General features: G+C 43.3%; 1 protein-coding gene across 4 annotated transcripts in view; it reads left to right on the top strand.

The window, feature by feature from the left end:
- LOC114492624 (neuroendocrine protein 7B2) overlaps positions 1-16,881 on the top strand; it is a 94,139-nt gene extending 77,258 nt beyond the window's left edge. For all 4 annotated transcript variants that reach the window (XM_036031409.1, XM_028507045.2, XM_036031402.1 and 1 more), the window contains 4 exons: positions 1,619-1,768; positions 5,574-5,686; positions 12,163-12,216; positions 16,291-16,881. In XM_036031409.1, the coding sequence (XP_035887302.1) occupies positions 1,619-1,768; positions 5,574-5,686; positions 12,163-12,216; positions 16,291-16,386 (413 nt within the window). In that variant the 3' untranslated portion in view covers positions 16,387-16,881. The remainder of the gene's footprint in view (positions 1-1,618; positions 1,769-5,573; positions 5,687-12,162; positions 12,217-16,290) is intronic.
- The last annotated feature ends 2,417 nt before the right edge of the window (positions 16,882-19,298 follow it).

Below are 19,298 nucleotides of genomic sequence, written 5' to 3'. Positions count from 1 at the left end.
GCAAGTAAAGTAAATGACGCAATGTACGTTGTTCATTCTCGCTGCTGTGCCCTGGTGCTCAGCACAGGCGTTGCTATGTGTGGGGCCCTTGGATATTTGTTGAAGGAATGAAGTAACTGGGGAAGGACAGAATTACTTAACAAACCCTGGTGGGATAATTGGTTAACTATTTTACATGCACTAAATAAAACAGAGATCATACAGCTAAAAGAATTCATTTTAAAAATAAAATAAACTAAAAGAAATATTCAAATGTTGGTAGTACTTCTGAAAGCACAACAATTTTGTAAGTTTAGAAGGATGAAAAGAAATCATGAGGGAGAATAACAACAAATCTGACTACCTAAATATTAAAACCTTATGTTAACAAAATATTACTATAATATCCAGAATTCAAAGTCAGACAACATGGGAAAGCATTTGCAGGAAATGTGACATCCAATGGCCTGATATCTTTATTATATAAAATGTTCATACAAATTTGTAATAGAAATGTTAAAACTCCAAGAGCATGGACAGACAACTCACAAAAAAAGAAATTAAAACTAGTAAATAAGCACATGGAAAAATATTTGACTGACCTGGTAATCAAAGACATTTGAAATAAAACAGAATTTTTAAAGAGTCTTTTAAATTAGCAAGAAAAAACATAAGAATTATTTTTATAAAACCCAGTGCTGGTAAGGATGTTGTAAAAGTGATATTCTCATATTTTGTTGATGATTCTTTATAAACTGGTACCTCCTTTTTGGGATAACAATTTGGCAATCTAATATAAAGAGCTATAAAAATATTTATAGTCTTTGACCTAGTAATTTAACTTGTGGGAAACTATCCCGAGGAAGATTAATCTAAACTATGGAAAAAATTAAATGCCTGAGAGTAAATTGGGAAACAGTAAATGTCCCACACAGGGGAATGATTAATATGCCATGGCAGAGCCACTGGCTAGGAAACGACTAGCCATTTATAATTATGGGCGTAGAGGCCATGCAGCCACGTGGGGAGACGCTTGTGTTTTCATATTAAGTAAGAAGTGAATCAACACTTGTGTATGAAGAGATGTGCAGAGGAGAACAGATTAAAGTGAATATACTAAGTGTGAAGTGGTTGATATGGAGTGGCAGGAGTATAGTGGCTATTCTCCTTACCTGCCTTTTTTTTGGACATGTGCTATCATTCAGCCTGTTCTCCCCTCCCTCTCCCCCTACCTGCCCTCAACCAGCCCGCGAGCTCCAGGCTCAGCTTCCACAGCCCTACCCGTCTGAGTCAGCACCACCCAAGTTCCAGCTGGTCCCAGGAGCCCTCCCCTCACATCAGTCAAATGAAACTCTCCCTTTTCTAGGCTCCCATATGCTGTGTTGACATTCCTGTTATACTGCATATATAATGCACTTTGTGTGGCAATGATGTAGGTATAGTATGTGTCTGTTTCCAAAACTAAATTTTTTAAAATTCACGAATTTTAGTAGAGGCAGGAATTGTTTGATTCTTTCTCTCTCCCCCAGCACAGAGCGCAGTGCATTGCATGGATGATATTTATTTAGCATGCCTGAATAAATATTCATTGAAGTGAATTGAATTGCACTGAAATGAACTACTTCTGCTTCCCTGGCAGGTGGAGCTCATGAAGGTCTGCAGCACTTGGGTCCTTTTGGCAACATCCCAAACATTGTGGCAGAGTTGACTGGTGACAACATTCCTAAGGACTTCAGTGAGGATCAGGGCTACCCAGACCCTCCAAATCCTTGTCCTGCTGGAAAAACAGGTAATGGGCATGCCCTTTGGTCCCCCTGTATGCCAGGGGTTTGGGGAAGAAAATAACAACTCAAATATCAGCTGCAGATATTATGAGAAATAGTGTTTCTAGTCCACTGATGCCTCATGTGTTTGTAAGTGGATGGGAAAGGGAAATTTATTCTAGAATAAATTCTTTGGTGAGTTCTGATATCTAGATGCACCCACACTTCTCTGCTGAGGCATTACCTGTCTCTCTGCTTCTTTGTAAGTGGAAGTTGATTCTCTTTTATGCAGGAAGAATTGTTTTCCCTTCTTCTATGATACAACTGCTGTCCAGTTTTAGTGTCTTTGGAAGTGGTTATATAGTTTTGTGGATTATCCATGCCCATTTGTTTTCCTTACTTCTCCTGACAATCAACACTTCAGCTACGTGTCAACTAATTAACATTCATCCTGAAGTATTTCTTAAGAGGCCAGGAGGTAGCATGAAAGAGAGAGATCCAGTATTATAAGAAGTTGGCTGGGGAAGAAGGTTGAAACTTTCCTTGCTACTTGTGTATTCTTCCCACTTACTAATTCCTAATGCAAACAGAATGAGTGGTAAGTGGTTACACTTATGTTGGCCTTCGAGCATCTTCCTTTGGTGGTTAAGGATAGTGGCCCTAGACTTGGACTACCTGGATTCAAACCCAAGGTCAAAATATGTGACTTTGACCAAGTTAATTAACCATGTTCACTTTAGGTTCCTCATTTGCAAAATGGGGGTCATTGTGGGAATTAAATGCAATGATCTGTGTTAGCACTTGGCATAGCACCTAGCACAGAATTCAGGACTCATGGCATCCAGATTGTAATTAGCTTTTCCCCTAGGAAGTAATGCATCTCTCTTTTTGGGCTTGTGCTAAATTCTAGCACCAAAGTAGTCCCTTTCCCCAAGTCTGATAATAATAGTTGGTATTTATTATCTTTACTATGTATATATGGAAACTGAAGCTCAGAGAATAACACGCCCAAGGTTACCTACGCAGCAAGTAGCTGAATCAAGACTCATACCCAGGTCTACTGGATTCAGCACCATGTGCACAACCACAGGGATAAGCTGCCTTCCTCTGAAAACCGTGACAGCATTGACCCCTCAGCTTGTCTTAAACACAACACGGGCTGTGTCTAGAAGGCGCTGTCTCCCAAAGATATTCCCATTTTCATGCAGGGTGAGGTCTCTGTATTTCATGGGGCACAGAGCCTCTGTTCTGGGATGGAGCAACCGGAGGAGCTGGATGTGACCCGGCCAAGCTGGGGATGCTGGCCCAGGACTGCAGGAAAACCTAGGTCACTGCACAGTGCCAACCACTTCTGCTACCTCTCACTTGCTTGTAGGGCCTTGGAGGGTAGGAAGAAAGCCAAGTTTGGAGTTTGAAGACCAACTGTCCCCATGGGGATTTGCTTAAATGGATTAGATATAGTTCAGTAGTCCTTAAAGTGTGGTTCTAGGACCACAGCAGCATCAGCATTACTGGAACCTTTTTGGGAATGAAAATGTTTAGGCCTTTTCCCAGATCTATTGAATCAGAAACTTTGGGGGTAGGACCTAGCAATCTATATTTTAACCTGCTTTCTACATGATTCTGGTCTGTGCTAAAGTGTGATAACTGCTGGTATAGGAGGGTGGGCAGAGAAGCAGAGTTTGAGCCAAGAGACCTGAGTTCTAGTCTTCACTCACTGCAGGAGTCATGTTATTTCCCAGGACCTCAGCCTCTTTATCTATTAAAATGGACACATAGTCAATGCCTTTTTAAAACATGCAACATGGGTATCCTTATAAAAAAATACAGATCTATGTAAGGAAGCATTAAGGGACTCTAAGATGTAGCAATCTAAGAAAGAGTTGGATAAAGACCCAATTTATCTGCCATTTCCTTTGTTATCCTTCCATTAAGCTAACTTATTTCTCAGCCTTCATTCTACCATAATTTGCATTCTAAAAAAGAAATCACTTGTAGACATGGTCATTATTTCTAAGAAATTGCTTGAGATATGCCTTGCTGGGAATCATGACACCACACATGTGAGAAATCCAAGAATAAAACCTAGACTTGCCCCTCCCATGCCACGCTCTCCTCTGAATCATGGCCCGTCGCCAGGGACAAAAAAAACAGAGTCCATCCTCAGGGATAGGATGTGAATTCTGGGGTGCATTGTTGGGTCCAAGATGCCTTTGATTCCCGGGGCAGAGCTCTATCTTTACCTCTCAGTCTGGGGGCCCTCAGAGGCACCTGAGAAAAATTATGAAAAGGTTGTAAAGCTGCCTTTTGCAGACTTCTCTTGAAGAATTCTTGCCAGAATTCTCTTGATTTGCTCCGCCTTTCTGGTAGGTTAATTGCTATAGATGAAGAAGTTAGATAGGTAGTTCAGTGAAAGCGAGGAGCCCCCAGAGAGCCACATTCGGGGTTTGTTCAGAAGGCAGCACTCCCACACGAGCTTCCGGTCGCTAAGAGCTGAGATGCCTGAAGGTGCTGGAAGGCTTCAGAGCAGTCTCAGGAGGTTAGACTCCTGACTGACTGTGTTAGACCCCTTTTAGCACTGACTTTGGTGGTTCATTATCTCTGTGAAAAGGGACTCTGTTTTTCCCTAGCCCTACACAGAATTCACCATCCCTCCCCTGTCCCCTTATTTAAACAGCTGTCTATCGAGCATTAGAGACAGAAAGAAATGACTCATTTTCAGAGCGTGGTGTCTTGTAATGAATGATAGGGCATAGGTAATGGCAGCAATGAAGAGGGATGACCTTCTTGGGTTTGAATGGAAGACATGCTTTATGTTCAAGAGCAGCCACAGTACAAACTGCTACTGAAAGAGCAACGGTGAGAAGGGAAGTAAAACAAAGAGCAAGGCGAACATGTGCCAGAGGCTCTGTGTGTGGTCATCTTTCTCATAGCAGCCCTGAAAGGTAAGTATGTGATTATTCCCATCTCACAGATGAATAAATGGATGCAGAGAGACGAAGTTAACTTTTCCAAGGAGCTAAATGCATTGTCACTTATGAGCCAGGATTGTAGCCCTGAGCTCCGGTCCATCCAACTTCAAAGTTTACCCCATCACCACCGGAACACACAGCCTCAAGGACTGTCTAGTGATTGTTTTGTTCTTGTATAAGGTGCATCTCCAAAAGCTGAAACTGTTGCTAATGACTCAGCCAAGGGGAAACAGAGTGAGTCATACGGAATGGAAGTATATTAGTTAAGGAAATATTGGCTGTTACAACAGATAAAAAATTATAGTGGCTTAACACAATAGGACTTTAGTTCCTACTCCTGTGAAGTCTTGCCAGAGGTGGGTGAGGTATGGAGGCCTGGAAGGTTCAGCAACCCAGACAATGAAAGTCTTTCATCTTTCTACCTGACATCCAAGTTGCCCCAGCTGGCCACATGCAGCAAGCAGAGCAACATGGCGGGCATGGGAGCATGGGACAGGCAGTGGGACTCGTCCAGGAGGTTTTGATGGGCTAGACCTGGAAGTGGAATACATCACTTCTGCCCATGTCCCGTTGGCTGAAACTCCAGTATACAACACCATCCAATTGCAAGGCATGACTGGGAACCTGGCTGTGTGCAGAGGTGGTAGGGGAAGTGGGTTTGGTGGGCAGCCAACCAGTCTCAGTCACAGGTAAGGGGATGAGTGAGCATTGGGGATGAGTCAATCCCAGAGGGAAAGTGGCTTAGAGTGACTGATGTGAACACAATCTGACCTTTGGGTGTCTAGTTGTTTTTAATAAATTAACTCTTAGATAATGACAAATGCCTTGGCCGTTTCTCAAAAACCTTTTGCTTTTGTAGTTGATGATGGATGTCTAGAAAACACCCCTGACACGGCAGAGTTCAGTCGAGAATTCCAGCTGCACCAGCACCTTTATGATCCAGAGCACGACTACCCAGGCTTGGGCAAGTGGGTGAGTCCAATTTTAGTTACCAGAGTACTCTTATGCTCTGCTGCTCCGAAGGCACTCGTGGCAGAGATGAGCAACACAGATGGGGAGAAAGAACAGTTGTTTAGTGGCTGCTTTTTCAGAAATCTCTGGTTGAGAGGGACTTTAAGTAATTACTAGTCCAAACCACAGTGGGGGCCACAATATACCAGCCCGTCCAAAGAGTCGATGGCCTGAGCCCTCTCATAGGCGAGAGTCTGCAAAGGGCTCCCCTTGCTCTGTCCCCATCTGGGTCATAACACATCCTGAAGTCTCACCAGTGTTTCCCACAGTTGTTACAGGACAGGTAGGATTAAAAAAAAAGATACTGAGAAAATTTGCAAATTTTATCTCTAGACTGAGGGTAATGACCACTGCAGAACTAAGGAAAAACAATGCCAGAAGCTTTGAAACAGATGTATGTAATTCTGAGTTTACGGAAAGAGGGAAGAAAGTTCCAAAATGTGCATCCGTGAACTTGCTGTCAATATCAGGCAAGAATCTATAATTGCCAGTCAAGGAAATTGTTTATAAGTACTTGGAAAGAGAAATCATGACCGTTTGGCACAGGTTTGCTAAAAACAAGTTTTGTCAAATTAATCGTTGCCAGCATTATTCGTTCACTTGCCAGCTTGATGAGGGAAATAAAGTGAGCATGGAGCATTTGGACCTCTGCAGAGGGTTTGATGAGATCCTTCATGATCTCCTGTTGCACGCAGTGGAGAGATACGCCCCAGCAAGAGAACGTCCCCAGAAGGGAGCTTGATAAAGAGTCCACATCAACCGGGAGAGGGATTTCACATGGCATCCTACATGTCCACATTTTTATCAATGTTTGTAATAAAAAAGTATGGAACATGTACTAATCAGACTCTCAAAATATGACACAGAGTTGGAAGGGCTAGCACTGAATGAGCGACCTGGGATTTAGGACGGTTGTAACAGGCTGGAACAATGAGCCGAATAAGACCCCAGTCGGGGATAGACCTCTGCTATGTTTCTGTGGCTGAGCCTATATAATCAAATGCTGAAGCCATGTGAGAAAAGCGGAGAACACAATACTAGGGAGTGTTAATTCACATACCGGTAGGTGGTGAATACGTCTGTGGAACGAGTGAATGAGAAGAAATCCCTAAGGGCCCAAGCCCTTCGAAAGCTATCCGTCCCATCTCAGTTCCTTACTGGAAGCTGAATTTGCTTCAGACTTCACCTGGAATTTTGTAGTCTCAAGAACCAAACTCTCTCCCTTCCTTTTGCACTGTTTTAGAGAGAACTGTCTCTCCTCGTTAACAGCCGTTTTTATTTTTTCATCATTTTGCTTTAACATCACACTGAGTTGATTCAACATGCAGCTTTTAGCGTGCACATGCTTTCTGTCTTAAATGAACAAAGTGATAACACCCTGTAAATTAATTTTGCTTCCTCATATATGCATTATTCTATTTTCATTTTTTTCCATAAACAGTTTTGTTAGGGAGAATTGGAGCCAGGGAGCCAGGTTGAAGCCTACCAGCAGAGTTTAAATATGTTGAATTAAACTGGCAAACATCTATAGGTTCTTAAATAGGAGACTGGAATTACAAAAGTCTTCTATCAAGTGTATTCTGGTGGCAGAAGACATTACAGGCAGGAAAACATATAAGCAGTAATTCCAGCTATGAAGGCTGTGGACATAGTGAATTCAGGTGAATCTCCCCAACATGATGAGACGCTAAGACATCTCAAAGGAGGCCAGGGAACTGACTAGAATTGCTATGTGACAAAAATAGAGATGAATAGGAGAGAAGAGATATGTCAGGTTTATATGAAGTAGATGCTGTGAACTTTCCCTCTGGGGGGATCTTAGAAAGAAAGGGGAAAAGAAGAGAGGGAGGTGGGAAGGGAAGGAGGGAGCCAAGAGGAGGAAGGAGAGAGTAGACCATCACAGGGGATCACAGAGAATCCACAAGAGATGGAGAAAAATATTGCTGCACGGAAGCAAGGGGCAGGTTCAACAAAGACCAAATGGAAGATATTAAGCCTGCTTTGTTCCAGGCACTGTGCTAGGTTCTCAATGTGCAATAGTCACCAAGACATGGTACTGGTCTTCACAGAGCTTACAGGCTTTTGGTTGAGAAAAACTAAATGAAAATAAAATGAACCCAAGCTAGCACTGTTCAGCATCATGCTCTGGCTATCCCATGAGCACCAGGTGCAGTTACTAGGACAAGTGGAAGATGAGGTAGAGGAAGATCCACGATTGAGGACTCACATGGCTGATGTACAGTAGCCAGTGAGGAAGTCAAACTTGCTGAAAAGGGCAGTGTCAAGGTGGAAGGCGAGAAGGCAGCCTGCACAGCTGGCAGGCTGGAAATGAGCAGACAGAAGCGAGAGGGAGACTGCGGACAGTCTGACTCAGGGCAGAGACCCCACCTGGGGAATTGGGAGAAAGGGAAACTCCTCTCTTGCCAACTTTCCTTGCCTGGTCTTAAAAATTTTCACAGATTTCTCTCACTAAGTTCCACTCACTCTCAACACTCCAGTAAGAGGCCAACACTACCCTTCATCTCCTTTGCATCCGTTTCTAAATACCAGTTTGTTTTCCGTCATTTCTACTCTTTTTCTATATCAGAGCTCAACCATGCAAGTTAGGACTAAATGAAAGGGAAGTACTATTACAGATTGTGACCAAGGACCAATGTTTCCATACCTTTTATGATCTATGACTATATGTTTGTTTAAACAGAAGTTCCTTTCATTTATTTTCTCATTACCACCTTAGCAGTAAAACATGGTCTGCTTGATCTTCACATGGAAGTGTGAACTGGGTATGCTTTCTTTTCTAGGCTGGGGTCCACAAGCTTCCTCAGTGTGTACAGAGAGGGATGGCCTCAAGCTCATCTTAAGCTCAACCACCCTTTGAGTTAACAAAATAATTCTCTTTCACATGAAACTGCATACAAGGCCCTGATTCCTTATTTGCGGATAATGTTTCCCTAGAGCTGAGCTTAGTTTTTAGCAGTGATTCCCATATAAATATCAGTGTCTTGTTTCCTGCATTTTTGTCTTTGTTAATGTGTCTAGACACATTTATGAAATGCACATCATATGCCCTCCAGGCCTGTGTTAGGTGATTGGAATACAAAGATGAATAGTAATTGTCTTTTGTAATACACTAATAGATAGTAATATTTATTGAGCACATACTATGTGTCAGACACTATGTTAAATACTTTACATGAATTATCCCATTCACTCTGCCCATCCCTGTTACTCTCATTTTACAGATGAGAAAATACAGGCTTAGGGAATTTGAGTAGGCTGTGCAGTACCACAGAACTGACGATAGTCAGAGCTGGGATTTGAACCAAACTGACTCCAGGAGTTCTTTGAATATTGGATAAATTCCTTACCTTGTCCACAGCTCATTACTCAGATAGTGCCCTGGACAGGGATCCCATCTAGTTCTATCTAGGGCTGGTTGCCTTTCACACGATGTGTGTACCCACAGCACTGAGTGGCTATGACCACAAGCGGGCTACTCTAGGGGTCAGTCACTCCACTCCTTCATATGTTAAATCGCCAAGCATTACTTAGGAAAGAGTTGTAAGGACAGCAAATATTTCTCCTTGCCAAGTGCTTATCACATCTTTTCAACAGCAGCTTCAGCAATTAGAGGCTCTTCCTTAAACAGAAGCAGCTGGTTTTGGCCAGAGCCTGAGCTGAGGAGAAATGAGAGACAAGGACCCTGTCTGCCTCTCTTTGCCTTTCATGACCTCGGTGTGTCTAAAGAGTCGAGGCTCTTTGGGTGGCGTTTGTCTCATTTTCCCATGTGATCCAGCTGCAGTTATGCCAGCCTTTATGTTACCCTGTTCGTGGTGTTTTGCATCAGGAGGCACGTGATGCCAATTTGTCCCCAACTTGGTGGTAGCCTGCTTAAAGTAGTATCTGCCAGTTTTCGCCAGTGCAACGTTAACATTTTTCCTTTTGAAATTAATAATTCATCTGTGGGGAGCTACTTTGAGACTGTATAAAATGTTTTGTTCGCATTAAAATTTTAACTAACAGTTTTAGTATCCATTGATGATCCTTACCAGAATCAATTATAACTGTGGTAGTTTTGAAGGTGATTTTCTCACTGTTATTTTTTGAGCATTTATTGGTTGGCATTCTACTCTAAGCAAGAGTAGATAAATAAATAAAGTAGAAATACATAAATGAAGATCTTTCTCTTTCTTTTTTTCTTTCTTTCTTTCTTATTTATTTACTCATGTATATATTTACCTAAAATTGTGTTGACCTATTTAATATCAGTATGGATTTGTTGATGCCTATTATTATTTATTTTGGTGTTCAAGCTGTCCTAAATTTCACCAGTGGCAATCTGTAATATGGCTTCTCTTTCTTTTTAACATTTTTTGAGTACTTCCTAACTTTCTGCCCCAATTAAATATTCCCAATTCATCCATCCTTGTGCTTTCCCTGCCCTAGCCCTGGAAGCAGATATTTCTGCAAGAAGTCTCCCTGGTTCCATTTAGGAGTGGAATTTGAAACCAACATCTGGGCACTTGTCCAAAATCTTGATGGCACAATGGAAAGCCCTCTTTATGAACTCAAACCTGCTACTCACATGGGAACCAGGCTCACCACTCTCCCCTCCCCACCCCGTGGACAAAGGATGGGTGTCAGGAGAAGGGGCTGGTTTCTTCTCAGACTTCCTTTACCCATACTATACCTGCCAGTCCCTGCCTGTAAACCCATACAAAGCAGGGCTAACTGCAATGCCCCAGCCACTTTCATGCAGGGATGGGACAGCATCAGCCTGCTGTCCTAACCGTGGCCCTTTGGGAAACTCAGGGACCATCCTTGAGAGGAAGACTTGCCAGACCTTTTGCACTTCATTTTGAATGAAGTCCCTTACGGGCATAATCTGGCCCACGACATTCTAAAGGAGGGTAACTAAAACGATGCTGCCTCTACCCTGCTGGTGGCGCTGTGGGGCTCTGCCACAGTTGGTTGGCTGGCCCACGCGGTGGTGCCAGCTCTCAGGTCCCTGTGTGCTCACTCCCTCCTGCTCAGGCAGCTGAACATGGATGTGAGCGAGAAAAGCTTCTGTCCTCACCTCCATTTCCCTAGACGCCTTCCCCAGCTGTGGTGCAAACTCCCAAGACATTCTTGGAGCATCGGGAGCATAGTCTATTAGCTATATGCTTTGTCTGACTTACTTCATTTAGCATAATACCCTCAAGGTCCATGCACATTGTCACAAATGGCAAAACTTCACCTGATATGAAATTGGTCAGCTCCCCGAGTGACCATGAGAAAAGGCCGTGGCCATTGTGGCCTTTGGGCAGCAGAGGCTCCTTCCCTCCCTGGCGGGCTCTCTGCATAGTTGAGGTTGGGCAAGCGATACGCATTGTAAATTGTGGGTGAGGTGGAGTCTAATGAACACAAATATTACGAAGCTCATTCTTGGCATTTGTCATTTTCATTTCCAAATCTACCATAAAAATTCCTTCTACCCAGACAGTTCAGAGGATACAAGTGCTGCATAAACTTGTTCCTTACCAAAACTCTGTCATCTCTTTTTTTTAAATCAATGTCAGGGTATTTTATTTGGAGTAAGATGCATCACCTTTTTTATACATTATTTCCCTTCTCATTAAAATTCAAATTAAAAAAGAACAACACAAGGATAGCCCCCCAGTCCCTCTTCTCTCCTTGTGCCTTCAGGTTACGTGTCTGTCTTTTGCAATCCCAATAGGAGGGAAATCTGCTGAGCATGTGTCTGATATTCCAGAGCTCATTTAAGTCCCCTACGTGTTTGAAATACAGCAATATGTGGAAACGCTTATACAAACTGTGGTAACAGATCCCGTTTTCTTCCCCCAACATAACTTTCTTTCTGCCAAAAGGCTTTTTTTTTTTGGCAATTTTTAAAAGGTTCAGTCTATTAAAAATATTATAGACCAAATGGTTTTCCAATTGTCTTGACTGGGTACCCTGACTTCAGCCACAGGAGGAAAGGTTGCAAAAGTCAGTGTTTCATTTATTTACCTAGAAGATTGTTATTCATAGTCAGACACTACTCTAGAGAAAAGTTTATGTGTACAGCTCATAATAAGGGAGTTAGACACGAAAGTAAAGCAAGATAAAATTGTTTGTTTTAAACGACGGCTATTCAAAGGGAGGAGATGGGTTTCCAGCGCCTCTTGGGTTTCAGAATGTCGTGTTTCCCTGTTTACATGATTATCTGTGACACTGACGGGCCTTGGGGCATTGCAGAGGACTTTATTCAGAGCTACACAACCACCGGCTTCTCCCTTGTGGTCTTTCTGACACAACATTCCTTTCATCTAGTTTTGTTTCCAAAATATGTGTATGCAAATATCCAGGGGACACACTAAGGGTTGCTTTTAAAATAGACGTTCACCAAATTTGATCCATATTTCTGCATTTGTTTTCTTTTCTCCCCACTCTAGAACAAGAAACTCCTCTATGAGAAGATGAAGGGAGGACAGAGACGAAAGCGGAGGGTAACACACAGCTGGCTGGGCTGTTTGGGGGATACCCAGAGCTTTCTGGTCAGGACGGTTGACTGGCTATAACCTTCAGTGGCTGGAACGCAGCAGCATCCTTTCACGTGCAGTCCTGGGAGGGCTGAGCAGTGGTCCCAGGGAGCCTGCCCTGGGTTTCTGGGATGGCTTTCTCTAGCTTTCACACATGACTCTTAGTGCACCTCCAAGCTTTGTGGTGATTCCGTCACCTCCACTGCACACACAGGACACGTGTATTGCACCTCTGTACGGGTGTGGGAAATGCAGGGAGTCCATGAGGTGTGTCTTCCCTCAGAGGGCCTGCAGGCCACTGGGGAAGCTGCTCACCTTTCTGCATCAATTATATAAATGCACAGGAGAGGAACAAGGAAGTGATGCTCCAGGCTGCGATTCTGAAGGAATGTGGGGACGAAAGAGGGGGTGAACAAACCTCATTCTTCCTGCATACCTTTTTTCTTGGCTTGGCCAGATTGATGTAAAAATTGACTAGATTTTTGTTATATTGGTTTGCTGATCACTCAATTTACCAACCTCCCCAGGGCTGCCCAGGGTGGGACTCTGGCCTGGGTGCTTCACATTTAGCCACCATAGTACTGCCTCGTGCAAAGTTTGGGGGAGCCAAGAGCTTTCTGGTCAGGACAGTGGACTGGCCATAACCTTCAGTGGCTGGAACGCTTCAGTGGATAGTCGAATTTGCCTTGGGTTTCTCGTGCATTTGGTGGCGTCTGGACTCGGTCAGTGATCGTTGTCTGCTCTGTTGATCCTCTGGCGCCTTCCTACTCTGAAGAGCCCCGCCACCTGCCATCAGTTTCTGGTCAGTGGAAGAAAAAGTTAAAATCCTGCTATTGCATATAGAAAGTGTGGCCAGAAAGTAACCATTTTTGTTAAAATACACAAAGCTAACCATATACCCAAAGCCACTGACTGATTATTTAGAATAGCAAGTGCCAGGATCCTGGCAAAATTTGGGACTCTGGACAGTGGTCCTGGTGGCCATGCTGAGAGTTTTGCCGAGTGCGGTCAGAGGGTGCTCAAGGAGGTGTGGCGTTTTTGAACTCAGCACTACATCTCAGGCTCCCACAGCAGAAAGTCCCAAGTCCCAATGCTACCTGACAAGAATTCAGAGGTCCCACGGCTCGTTCTCTCTGTGAGACACAGTTCTGGTGTCTGGAAACAGACCTTCTTGGGAGACTCACCAGGGTTCTTAGGGGTTTTTCTTGGGTGATTACAGTTTCCAGTGGTAGATGGTGGCAGGAAGTGTCCAAAGGGCGTTGTGTGGTCTTGAGAGAACATCAAGAAATTCTATTGTAGGAGCTCAGAGTACACATAATTTACCAGTGAAATGGCTTGAATATCTCTCCATGGCACAACAAGGACATTTCTAAATGAGACTGATGATGGGCCCAAAATGAGTAACTCAGCCCAAAGCTTTAATCGAGCTTTAATCGTCCCTACTTCCTGGCTCACCATCCCTTCTTGTCCTGACTTAAGTAGTGACTGTGGGTCGTGATTTGGGTTCAGTGATGAGACCAGAAAATCAGAATTCTGGCTAGGACACATGCTATAAAGGTTTTACTTTGGTCTCAACTTCCTCCTCATAGGAGAGGCTTAGGATTTATGAAAATAAGGGTTGTTTTGACTGGTAAGTATCAAGTTCTTTCTATTCTCAGGCATCTGCAAATACCCATGCTCATGCCATAAACCATGGGCCTCCTGAGACTGCTGGGGAAACAGAACTTGCCTCCCTGGGCATCAGGCTGTGGCTGGTGTTCCCATTCTTGATTGAAGATTTTACCACCTCAAGTGCATGAATCAGTATAAATCATGGGCTTCCTTTTGGAACTAAGTAAGGCTTTCTCCAATGAAGCTCAGCATTTGCTGTGGGTTTCCAGAAGACATGAAAGTAGGGATTCAATTCTAATAGTTTTTCCAGCTGTGAAATGGGAATAATGTTCCCTTGGTGACCTAGCCAGTCTCTCACTTGAAGGAGGAGATACATGTGTAAGCACCTGAAGTTCTTCAAAGGGTACTGAAAACCAAGTATCATCATTATTATTATTGCTCTTAAGTTAGGATTCAATATGAATAGTTAAACATTCATCAAAAAGGTCCAACTGATTGCTCCTTTTACTTCCTCACTCACTTACTTCCCTTTTTCTCCAGTCTTGGTCATGTTCTGGGTCTGGGTAGAAGGTCTGTCTCCTATAAAATAATCCAGGAGGATTCTCCCCAGAGTCCAAGCAAGCCCCTGATGGTTGTATGTAACTTTCTATACTTGCTCAGTTTCAGTTGAATTCCTCTGTGCTTCATGAGTAAAAGGTTAATTCACCTGTAAATGACTTTGCAATTTTTTTAACTCTTAAGATGTATATTGTTAATATTTGAGATTTACTATTTATCTTATTTAAAGAGCTATCAACCTTTTATTCCATTGCTAATTATTACAAACATATAATATCCTTTTTAATGTATTAGAATGCTCAGAATAAATATTATTACTAGAAGTCACTCAAAATATTTATGAAAAGTATATTTAATATACTTTTTCAGTTCACACTTACTCCACTTACCCAAAAATTCTAATATAGTTCCCTAAGGTAAGCCAAGCCCGTCTAGTTGACAATCTTCCTGGTGTGGAAAGTATGCAAATTTTTTTAAATGTTTTTTTAAAAGATTTTATTTATTTATTTTTGGAGAGAAGGGAAGGGAAGAAGATAGCGAGCAAGAAAAACATCAATGTGTGGTTGCCTCTCATGTGGCCCCCACTGGGGACCTAGCCCATAACCCAGGCATGTGCCCTGACTGGGAATCAAATCAGCGACCCTTTGGGGGTCACAGCCTGCACTCAATCCACTGAGCTACACCAGCCAGGGCTATGTGAGTTATTTTAAATATTTTAAAGATGTCTTCCCAGCAAAGCATTATCGTTTGTGACGTCATTTTTCAGATCTATGAGGACATTGCATATTTTATAATTCTTAGCTGATTCGTGATAACATTTTTGCAGCGTGAGTTGGGACTTTCATGATTCACTACCCATTGAAATGTGGAAAAACATTTACAAACACTAAACTCAGATTCCATTGTTTCTCTTTGGAGAATGTCTACTTACCCTTCAAAAGAGTCACAGCAGACCATGGCCCATGGGGAAGAGAGACCCACCTATGAACTGCATCTGTTCATTCCTGGGGACTTCCTATCTGACAGAATTGCCAATCATTTGCAACTACAGCTTTTTTCTTATATTTTTGTTCAGTTATTGGAAGACGACTTCAATAAACTAATATTTCACAACTTCAAATTTTTTCTGCTTGCTTAAGTTAGTTACTAGTTCAAACCCAAACCTCAAAGAATAGGTGTGTATTAGAGAAGGAATGGAAAAACCTTGACTCATTCAGAATACCAACAGATAAAAGAGATTTCAGACTGTGGAATCTTGAGTCAAACATAATGGAGCCTTCCATACAACCTCCTCCTTTTCCTTCAGCTTTTCAGTTTGACTGAGGGAAGGTGGAAATGGCTGCTGGAGCCCCGGATGAATCCTCCGTAGGAAAATACTGGCATGAAGAATCAACATAATAGGATGATCTGTGGCCAGCCTGCAAATACTAATTTTAACTTGGCCTGCTCTGTCATCTTTAGAAACTTCTTCTTGTAAAATCATCTAATGCATTTCAGATTCTCTCTCCCACCTAAATAAGGTCATAGAATAATAATTCTCTTTCTTATGGGGCTCATGTATTTAGTTAATAGTGAGAGTGTATTAGCTGGTTCATTCCAAATCTCTGTGCCAGAAAAAGGAGGGGGGAATGTTGCGCCCAATAAGAACTTTACAGCTGTGCGAAGGACACAATTAGACACATCTGTCAGACAACGTCTCTCCTCCCACTGAGGGGCTGTTTAGTTCACTGGAGTAACCATTTGCTAGGTGGTAGTTACTGTTGTTACCTTATAGTTAATTCAGTAGGCCAGAAATGATTCTTGCTCACCTGTTTTGTGAGATGTCTGTCTCTGAGGTTCAGGTGTAACACCAAACCATGTATATTGTTTCAGAGTGTCAACCCGTATCTGCAAGGACAGAGATTGGACAATGTTGTCGCAAAGAAATCAGTCCCCCATTTTTCAGAAGAGGACAAGGACCCAGAGTAAAGTGAAGAATCCAGGTGGACACCCACACGACCATTTATTTGTCCACGGCATCACTTCTGTGCATGTGCTATTAGAGCCCCCTGAATGGCAACATGTTTCTAATTTAGGCAAGTGTGGATGCAAGCAGCTATACTTCTGTGCATTGTCCTTCATGCTGATAACTCTGTTTTCTGCTAAATTAAAATAGAAGCTTTTTTTAAAATGAGGACCTGAAATGAGCATTAAAATTAAAGCTTGTGTGTCAATAATGGTGCAAAGCAAGATTGTGAATGAAATGTCCTCAGATTTCTTGCAGTTTGGACTAAAGCTTTGGGCTGCACTGTTCGGGCCAAGTCTGTAAAAAAGTGGCATTTGTTTTTGATGAAATCACTCACCCAGCCCTTGGGCATCATTACACACCAGTGAAGAGGACTGTACTCAAGAGGACGAGTTGACACATTTCACTTGGCTGTATCTTAATAAATGTGTATTCAAGCATTAGCATAGGAAGTTTTTTTTTAATATTCAGAGCATTCTAAAACAGTGTCTTTGTTTACAAAAGCAACTCACACATACAAGCTTATCTGATCTTAATGACAATACTATGAAGTAAACGGGACTGTATAATTATCCCCATTTTACAGGTGGTGGGACTGAGACTCAGAGAGCTTCCATGGACAGCTGAAGGTGGTGCAGTCAGTACTTGGTGACTAAGGTTTTCTGACTTTGAGTTATTGTATTTGTTAAGTACATAATGGGTGTGTGTTGTGTGCCAGGCACAGGGCTGGGAGCCAATCTGACATCTGTGAGGTCCTCAGGCTGCAGATCGTACGATCTTGATTTCTTTTTTTTTTTATTATTTTATTGTTGTTCAAGTACAGTTGTCTGCATTTTCCCTCTCCTCACCCCAGCCAAACCCACCTCCCACCCCACCAGCCAAACCCAACTCCCTCCCTTGCTTCCACCCTCTCTGTGAGCTCCAAGTAGGTCAGTCACATACATTCTGCTTTTTAAAAACATTTTTAAATGTATTGATTTTTTTTAAGAGAGAGAGAGAGAAACAGCAATTTGTTTTTCTGCTTGTTTATGCATTCACTGGTTGAGTCTTATACGTTCCCTCACTGGGGATCAGTAAAACCCACAGCCCTGGCATAGCAGGACGATGCTCCAACAGACTGATCTACCTGGCCAGGGCTCCGCTCTGCTTTTCAAGTTTAGAATGGCTGGTGCCGGAGCACTGCCTTGCCTGTTTCTGAAGCGGTGTGCATTTCCTTCCAGCCGAGTCCTCCCAAGTCAGAAAAGCAGCCCAGTGGAAGGCTGGCAGGAATCAGTTCACTGTTGAGGTTATTTCTGTGCCCTTTACAACTCCTCACTCCAAAGCAGACAACAGTTTCAGGCTTTGATATCGTTGGTCTTAATTTCCTCGTCTATAAAAGAGAGACAGCAGTGAGGAAGCCCTCAGGGAGAAACATCATTCTTGGTTTGAATTTTAACAAGTGCACATTTATGCCAGTGGCTCATCCAGTAGAAATAGCTTGACCGTATATAGTTAACATATGAGTTTGTTATTATGGCTTATAAAAATCAAGAAAGGTATTGGCACCTTTTTCACAGCAGGAGGCGTTTTTCCAAGACAGCTTCTGTAAGCCATGTCTCCACCTCACACAGCATGCTTTCAGGAGCTGGGAGGGTCTGCCCTAGCATTCTGGGCTTTGTAGGTATTTTGGTTACATTTCATACCAGTTCTAGCTCCAGGAAAACCAAAGACACCTCTTTCCCTAAGGTTGGACAGAGGAAGGAAAACGGCTAAAGAGAGACATTTGGAGATCATGAGGAGGGGAGTAGGGGTGAAGCAGGAGGAGATTGGGTCGCCGTGCCTGGTTGTCCTCTTTGCCTACAGACAGGTTTGTGTCCACCCTCGTTGTTCTCTGAATGGCAGGTTGGTTTTTGCAGGCTCCCGTGTCAGCTGACATCTGTCCGGGTTTCACGTGAGGTCACCGTGAGGTCACTGAAGGCAGAGGAGAAGGTGAAAGGTTGGGAGAAAGCAAGGTAATTCGCTGACTCTCCCAGTAGCTATGTCTCTGAGACTGCAGTCTCCTCAGGTGAGACTGGCTCCTCCCCTGTTCCCTGCAGCCTCGGGAAGCCACAGCTTCTGCCATGTTGTTCATCACTGGGTTATTTCGCTAACTAACCCCTGTAGCCTCCTGGCTCTTCCATCACTTGTGTTACTGACTTTTTATATTAAATTCCTTCTGTTTGAAATTCTCCGTATCTGACATAGAATCACAGGGTGACTATTAAGGTGTCACTGCCTCAGCACGGGTGCAGGAGGGCTCAGACGAGCCTGCACCCACGTGTTCACAGTGGCATTGTGGAGTCAAATGGAATGGGAAGTAAACATGATGGAGGCCTGGGACGTGAGTGGGGTCCGATTGGGCAGGATGGGGTAGCAGCTCTGGTTCAGAACCTGGTTAATTCCGCATCTGTGAAGGCCCTCATTTCCGGACTCTAAGAATTTTCTCATGACTACAAAGTTAAAGCAAAACAAAATGAAACAGATACTGCCCTTTCTCTGACACCTGGAGACTGAATCCTATTCAGCCAGACCTCATCTGGAGCCCTTTTCTGGTGACAGTGCTGGGAGTCAGTGAACATCTGTTTAAGAGGGGAAGACCACAGCAGGGCATCGAGCTGCGAGGAGCTCCTGGTGGGTCCCTGGGTTCCTCACCAAGGTGCAGTCAACATGAACACTCCATAAACTTCTATGTCTTCAATTGTCATTCAAGCACACACCTGGCTACCAGATGTGTCCATCTGGTCCAGAGTCCCCTTACTTAGGGCCCTTCCAAACAAGGGACTTCATCAGTCTGAAGTTGGGGTGGGCTGGGATCCCTGAGGTGTGGGCATTTCTGGCTACCACAGTCTCCTCGGTG

Source organism: Phyllostomus discolor, chromosome 1 (genome assembly GCF_004126475.2).
Source record: "Phyllostomus discolor isolate MPI-MPIP mPhyDis1 chromosome 1, mPhyDis1.pri.v3, whole genome shotgun sequence".
Taxonomy (NCBI): domain Eukaryota; kingdom Metazoa; phylum Chordata; class Mammalia; order Chiroptera; family Phyllostomidae; genus Phyllostomus; species Phyllostomus discolor.
This window is presented reverse-complemented; position numbering and strand designations above follow the sequence as displayed.